General features: G+C 35.9%; 1 protein-coding gene across 1 annotated transcript; it reads left to right on the forward strand.

The window, feature by feature from the left end:
- The first annotated feature begins 395 nt into the window (after positions 1-395).
- On the forward strand, positions 396-3051 carry LOC129758773 (larval cuticle protein 1-like). Its single transcript, XM_055756389.1, has 5 exons — positions 396-517; positions 585-727; positions 1001-1202; positions 2274-2446; positions 2638-3051. Exons 4-5 carry the CDS (start codon positions 2295-2297, stop codon positions 2849-2851), a joined length of 366 nt encoding a protein of 121 aa, XP_055612364.1. The 5' UTR covers positions 396-517; positions 585-727; positions 1001-1202; positions 2274-2294; the 3' UTR covers positions 2852-3051.
- The last annotated feature ends 4351 nt before the right edge of the window (positions 3052-7402 follow it).

A 7402-nucleotide genomic window follows, 5' to 3' on the forward strand; every position in this document is an offset into this window, starting at 1 on the left:
ATATAACTTTCTGCAGTACTTTAACTCATCGATTATAAACGGTTTCACCAAGGTGTCAATTATGCATTAACTCTCTTTACACATCATTTCAAATTTTTAAGAATGATTTCAAGGAAAAGAAAATGAAAATCATTAAATGAAGGACATTGTATTCATTCCTCAATTTTCAAAACAAATCGTCATCAAATTTCTTAATAGAAGCGTAAGGGAACTGTTCTATATTGAATTAGTTATTTTCTTTCCTTTGTCTTTAATGGATCACAACCTGGTATAAAAAGAAAGATCATCAAACATACCGGCTCAATTAATCGGCAGACAGCTATCCGTATCCGATTCACACCGGAAAGCACCGCACATTCATCATACCTCTTCACATCATGATCGCTATCGTCTGGAAATTCCTCAGTTTCATCGTTGGTCTGATAGCAGCAAGAGGATTCATTCAACCCCCTTCATTTCCTGCGGAACGAATCGTCGAGGGGGAATCGTTTCTGCTGAATCTCACCAGTAATCCCAGGTAAAATTTCCTTTCATTCAATTCGCTTGCTTACAAGTTTTCGTTTATATTTCCAATCCCATTTCAGTGCACCGTCACTCCGAATCCTGGAACACACCATAACACCGCACGATGTGAGTCTGGAACAGCTAAAGCTCACAGGACGGTATGTTCTGCTGGCCCCCGAGGAAGACAATCTGTACTTTGTTGGATTCGAGCAAACCGTGAACAGTAAGTAGTAGGGTGGAAATTAAGCGATCACTGTACCTCCACGTGTAAAGCTCAAAACGAACGGTATTATAAAAGCTGTGCTTCAGCTGTAAACGATAAGTTGAAGCTTCCGTTAAAGGAAAGCTTTTCTTGCAAACAAGGTTTCATGATGGAAGCTTTTTCTGGAAAACTCTTGCAAACAAGGTTTCATAAAAGTTTTTTTTCTGGAAAACTCGATTCGATTTTTCAAAAGGTTGAATGATACGAAATAACGAATAACTTTTATCTTTTCAGAGAACACTGCAGCCAAGGAAATTATTTCAGACTTGATACAGAAACATGCCATTACAAGTGTGTACAAAGTAAAGAGAACGCATATTTCACAACCGATGGGGAAGGTTTGATGTAACGACTCGAAATGAAGGAATAAAACGAAGTCAAAAGGATTCACATAGAAAAAATTCAATGCTGCTGAACCAAAGGATTGTGTATTGAGGTAGATACAGTTAAAATTTATGATTTAATTATATAAAAAAAGGAACTGTTTTGATTAAAAGAAAGAAAAAAGAGTTTATCAGCCAGTGATTTTTTTTAGTAAAAAACATCTCTTGTGATTTTTATTATTAATTTTCAAAAAGAAATACTCATTGCATTTTCCCCAGTTTTTGACGCTGTTTTCATGCAAGGTGTAATTTTGTATAGTTGATGTTAGTGTGAGGTGTAATCAATTTTTGTGAAATAAAACCAAGGGCTAGCAAACAGCGGAGTTGTCATTAAACATACCAACACTGAACAAACCGAGCAAGCACTAAATTTTACTTCGGAAGTCTGGACTTCCGACTTCCGACAAAGGAAAACGAAGTAATGTAATCCTGGTTAAAATTATTCACTTTTTTAATATTTTTTGTTAAGTGGAATGTGGCATGTTTCATATTTATTTAATCAGTACTGGCTCCTGTGAACGTAAAACATGGTTTCAGAAATTTATTAAACTATGTTAAATTAGATTTCAAAATCTCTACAAAATGTATAGTAGACCAAACCAAACATTTAAAAGGAAAAAAATGAACTCAACAAAAAAAAACCTGTTTGCTTCTAAACGCTTTGGTTACATCAGAAAGTTTTCTAAAACCAACCAAGTTTTTTTTTTTCAATTTGAAACTCAACTTACAGGTTTTAGAACGTAGAACGTTTTGAGATTTTTCAATTTTAGACTAAGTTATTGATAATTATTAGGAAAACTTTTGTACTATATCTATTATATATTTATTATGCAGGGTTAATTCGAAACTAAATAAGCATCAAGTGCTTTTTTGTATTTACTTACCAACCAGTAAATAACAATCGATACTTCCTAATCGTATGATCTTATGTGTTGGGCGTCGCGTCGGGGCAACGGTCGAGTTGGTAAAAATATTTTCAAAGACATCTTCCAAGGATGCAATTTTTCTCCGAAATTGATAGTCATTAGAGGACAATCAATCATCCGTCGTTGTCAAGTGTTGTTTTCGTTGTCATAATTTCTGATTTTAAATAAAAGATTTCCCCTACACTCTAACATTCGTAGCTCCGCTGTTATCTCGACAAGATGTCAAAGTTTATCATTTTCGCGGTAATCATCTGTACCTCCGTCAGTTGTCTTCTGGCGGTGCCAGTCCAAGAGGCCAGATACCAGCCCTCGGATGTCCAGATCGTCCGCTACGAGAACGATCACAATCCGCAGGAGAATTATCAGTTTCGGTAAGTGCGTCTTCCGTGAATTTTGTTTTTTTTTTTTTCATTGTTTACAAAACTTCATCTCGAGTAGACACGACATAATCTAACTTTGTCATGTTTTTAATTTACACCATCTTCCATTGTGTGGCGTGGTGCGTCTTTGCGGATCATCTTACTTCAAACCGAAACGAATGATATCATCATCTGGCACGCAGCTACGCGCTAAGCGATGACCAGACACGCGACGAAGTTGGAACGCTGAAGGACGGCCAAGATGCCGAGGGTAACGCTGTGCGCTTCTATGTGGTACGAGGGGCCTACTCTTACGTGGGACCCGATGGCCAGACGCACTGGGTTCACTATACGGCCGACGAGACCGGATTCCATCCACGCACCGGAACTGGACCGGAACCGGACAGGAAGTTTTAGAAGCGTGTTTACGTGTTGTTGGATGCAATGACCTTAGCGAATCTTGGAAGACTGGACTTGGAAATAGAGATGTTGTAAATCTGTCCCATTGATTGAATACCTCAACTCTCTTTACATGAGCATTGGAAAAAAAACGCGTGATCATACTTCGACTAACGAGCTCAACCTAATAGTGATATGGAGGATATCCGAAAATTAAAAAAAAAATCTAATAAACCATACTTTACACCATTACTACAAAGCGTGAGAAAGTTTCGTTGTGGCCGTGATTTAATCAGCGTTAAGAACTATTTGGTATGTTGGCGATATTCCGAAAATCGGTAAAACACATTGATTGATTTCAAATTTCATAAGCTTCGGGTCTTATTTTCTTCTATGTGATTAAAGAATGCGCTCTAAAGTACCGCGCAGTTTGGTTTAACTTGCTACCGTCAACTGAGGTGAAATCTAACTCTTTTCAATATCAATACCTTGTACAAAAAATATGTACACCAGGGTAACCCAAAAATAGGGGTTTTGTTCAGGAATAGACACTTGAAGGCTGAAATCATTCCTGAGCCTGCCAGAAAGTCCCATGAATTTTAGCTTGTTTGATCAACTCTAAAAATTCAAGTTTGAATGAAAAGTTGACATCATTTGTTCTAAAAAAAATATTTTTTGGCTCTAACTGTTATGCACGTAAACGCTCTACACGATTGATCTACAAATTTGCTTTTCTTCATCTAGACGTAACTTCACACATTTCCTTTGCAAATCATCATGTGACACATTCCACCGTGACGTAAAATCGCTTTTCCGGACTTTTATGCACTGTTGTCATTCTAGAAGTCTTTTCGCTGTTTATTTTATTGATTTCGTCTTTGGTTAGATAACCGTACAGACTTTGACTTAAAACTAAGGAAAACTACTTAACACTAATTTAAATCTACGCTTACACATATCAAAATTAAAAACATGGTACACTGAATTAAAAAGTTCACAACATTTATCGATGGGATGGTTTCGGCCATATGCAGTACGGTGAAAAGGTATCCAAAGGAATTGACGTTGTCGAAGTGTCCTGGAGGATATGTAAATGTTGACACGTTCTAATATGTAAGGGGAGTCGATACGATTTGTTAAGACATCAAAAATAAAAACTTGTTGTAGTTCAGTCCGACGTTTTTCTAGTGAAGCCATATTTATCAAGGCACACCTTTGCTCGTAAGGCGGGAGTCGAAGTGGTTCGTTCCAAGGAAGGCGCCGTAGAGCGTACCTTACGAAGCTTCGCTGGACACGTTCAAGGCGGTAGCAGAGTGTGCTCTGTGAGGGAGCCCACACCTGGGCGGCGTATTCCATTATGCTACGAACAGAGGAGCAGTAAACCGCTTTGAGCGCATAAACGTCGTCGAAGTCCTTGGTGTTGCGACGCAAAAATCCCAGAGCAGCAAATCCCTTCGCGGACGTAAGCGCGATATGCTCAGCGAATGTTAATCTACTATCGATTTTCACACCAAGGTCGAGAATAGATTTCACATTCTCCAAAATAGATCCAGAGAGTTGATAGTCAAAATTCACAACGTTGCGTGCACGAGTAAAGTTGACTATCTTACACTTTTTAACGTTTGCCGTCATTCCAATTCACTTGAAAATGAAAAAAATTGTCGCAAACGGTCGCAAATAGAATTTCATTCAAAATGAATATGATTTGGTCATTGTAAAATTTAAGTTGTTATTGTTGTGATTGATTATTTTTGTGACGTGAATTCACGCTAGAATTGGCCACTTTGGACTTTAGTACATACAACTTTGATTTCCTGTTCTCTCTGTGGAAATAGAATATCGGTGCCTTCAAACGAGTTGTAGAAAAAAATAATAACCCATAATTTGATGTAAGTAGCTTCTTGAATAAACAACAACGAACGAAGTTATGCTTATTTGAAGTTGTGACGTGAATTCACTCAGTTCAAACAGAACAGGGTAGTTGACTGGATTTACGTCACGAAATACAAAGTTATACCTGTGGTTATACTGAACAATTGTTTGGAGCCTTCAAATTTTATGTACACTTTCAAAAACGATATTTTGTTGTTCCGACTTTCACAATCATAAATTTTCAGTATCTGCATTTGCAGTATTTTGATTGGCACTTGAATAGCAACATATTGAGGGATCATATGATAAAATTACTACTGTCTTCGTTTAAAGATTCACAAAAAAAATTTATATGTTTTTTTAATTTGTTTGTATTTGTATTTGAAAATAATGAACTTATTAAAAAAATCTACTAAACTATGCTCGGTTTGTAAAAATCTGACCATCTGGAGGGTCAAAACAGCTTTTAGAGCATGTTTTTCATAGAAAATTAAACAAAAATCAAATTTTGTGACGTGAATTCACTCATTCGCGCAGTTGTAACTCAGCTAGATTCCAACCGATTTCTATTCATTTTAGTGTTTAAGAATCGTCTTATCATTTTCAAAGAAAATCTCATTTTTTATTAAAAAAAATGCCATATTTTTCTCGTAAAATTAAAAAGTTCCCTTTTTTTGTGACGTGAATTCACTCATTTGCGACTGTTTTTGATCGCTTTTAAAACCAACTACATTGGATATAAACAAATTCTTTTTTCTACAAAATGAAGCCGTAGTTTTTGGCTTCAAAACGCACAAAAAAGATTTCCAGAACAAATTCATCCATTAATTTAAATAAATGATTTATAAAAATTGTCAAAATAACCACTTTTTCCAACAAAAAAATTGATTTTCAAAATTATCTAAAACTTGTGTAAAACAACTTTTTTCTCCTTTTTCCGTTGGTTTTGTGTGATTTGAATTATCAAAATTGTAGACAATTTTATGAAGAGATAACCACCGTAATTTTTGTTGTTACTTTGATTTATCGGCCTAGCGGTGAAAAGTGATGTCCTTTTTAGTAGGGACATCTAAAGATTATGAAATTTTTATACAGATGGATAGAAGGTTAGAAGAAATGAAAGATGGTGAAAATGAGCGGGTAGAATTTGTCTAGAAGCATTACCATCACATACCAAATTTTTTTTTTTTTTTTTTTTTTTTTTTTTTTTTTTTTTTTTTTTTTTTTTTTTTTTTTTTTTTTTTTTTTTTTTTTTTTTTTTGTTCCTCACGAGCCTACTACCATGAAGTGGTAGATACAGATAGAGTTGCATCTACCACCACACATTAGTAGGCTTAGCGTGGTCCGCCCCACAAGCGAGAACTTGTAGTGCGGACGAACAAAAAGATGGTATGTGATCGCTCAGATAAGCTCCCTTTAACTCAGAAACGCATCTATCGATGTTTAAGTCTTCTCAGTTTGTTATCTTCGCATTCGTTACATGCGGGGTTTGCATGCGAAATAGTACGGTCGATAGTCTGATAGTGACCAACCACCGATGCTATGATGTCGTGTTTTTATTTCTTTTTGGCCAAAGTTATTTAATTTTATGAAGAGATAACCACCGTAATTTTTGTTGTTACTTTGATTTATCGGCCTAGCGGTGAAAAGTGATGTCCTTTTTAGTAGGGACATCTAAAGATTATGAAATTTTTATACAGATGGATAGAAGGTTAGAAGAAATGAAAGATGGTGAAAATGAGCGGGTAGAATTTGTCTAGAAGCATTACCATCACATACCAAATTTTTGTTCCTCACGAGCCTACTACCATGAAGTGGTAGATACAGATAGAGTTGCATCTACCACCACACATTAGTAGGCTTAGCGTGGTCCGCCCCACAAGCGAGAACTTGTAGTGCGGACGAACAAAAAGATGGTATGTGATCGCTCAGATAAGCTCCCTTTAACTCAGAAACGCATCTATCGATGTTTAAGTCTTCTCAGTTTGTTATCTTCGCATTCGTTACATGCGGGGTTTGCATGCGAAACAGTACGGTCGATAGTCTGATAGTGACCAACCACCGATGCTATGATGTCGTGTTTTTATTTCTTTTTGGCCAAAGTTATTTAATTTTATGAAGAGATAACCACCGTAATTTTTGTTGTTACTTTGATTTATCGGCCTAGCAGTGAAAAGTGATGTCCTTTTTAGTAGGGACATCTAAAGATTATGAAATTTTTATACAGATGGATAGAAGGCTAGAAGAAATGAAAGATGGTGAAAATGAGCGGGTAGAATTTGTCTAGAACAGTGGTTTTCAAACTTTTTTCACTCACCGCCCCCTTTTGCAAAATTTTCGAAGTCAACGCCCCTCTGGGCAAATTTTCAGAAAATCTTTTAAAAAAATGATAATCTGGATCGTTAAAAACCATTAGCTTTTGGCTTTGTGTTCTTGTAAGACTTAGCTCAAAATTCATTCAAAGTTATATGAGGCTCTCAGAGCCAAATGGGTAAGGGGTATTATAAGTGTAAAAATGTTCGATTTTGATTAGATAATGTCAAACGATTCTTCATGTTTCAAACTATATTCCGTAATTTTTCAGATTCTTAGAATTTTATTTACATACTATTTTGTTCGAAAGAAAAAGGCAAATTTTTGAAAAATGACCACACATATCAACTAAAATGCTTGTTTTCTCGAAATAATCTTTTATGC

Source organism: Uranotaenia lowii, chromosome 3, assembly GCF_029784155.1.
Source record: "Uranotaenia lowii strain MFRU-FL chromosome 3, ASM2978415v1, whole genome shotgun sequence".
Classification (NCBI taxonomy): Eukaryota; Metazoa; Arthropoda; class Insecta; order Diptera; family Culicidae; genus Uranotaenia; species Uranotaenia lowii.

Bases quoted from the DNA above. Each gene is read 5' to 3' on its own strand.
- LOC129758773 (XM_055756389.1), top strand. From the start codon at position 2,295: ATGTCAAAGTTTATCATTTTCGCGGTAATCATCTGTACCTCCGTCAGT. The intron at 2,447-2,637 runs GTAAGTGCGTCT...TCTGGCACGCAG, and splicing joins CAGGAGAATTATCAGTTTCG to CTACGCGCTAAGCGATGACC.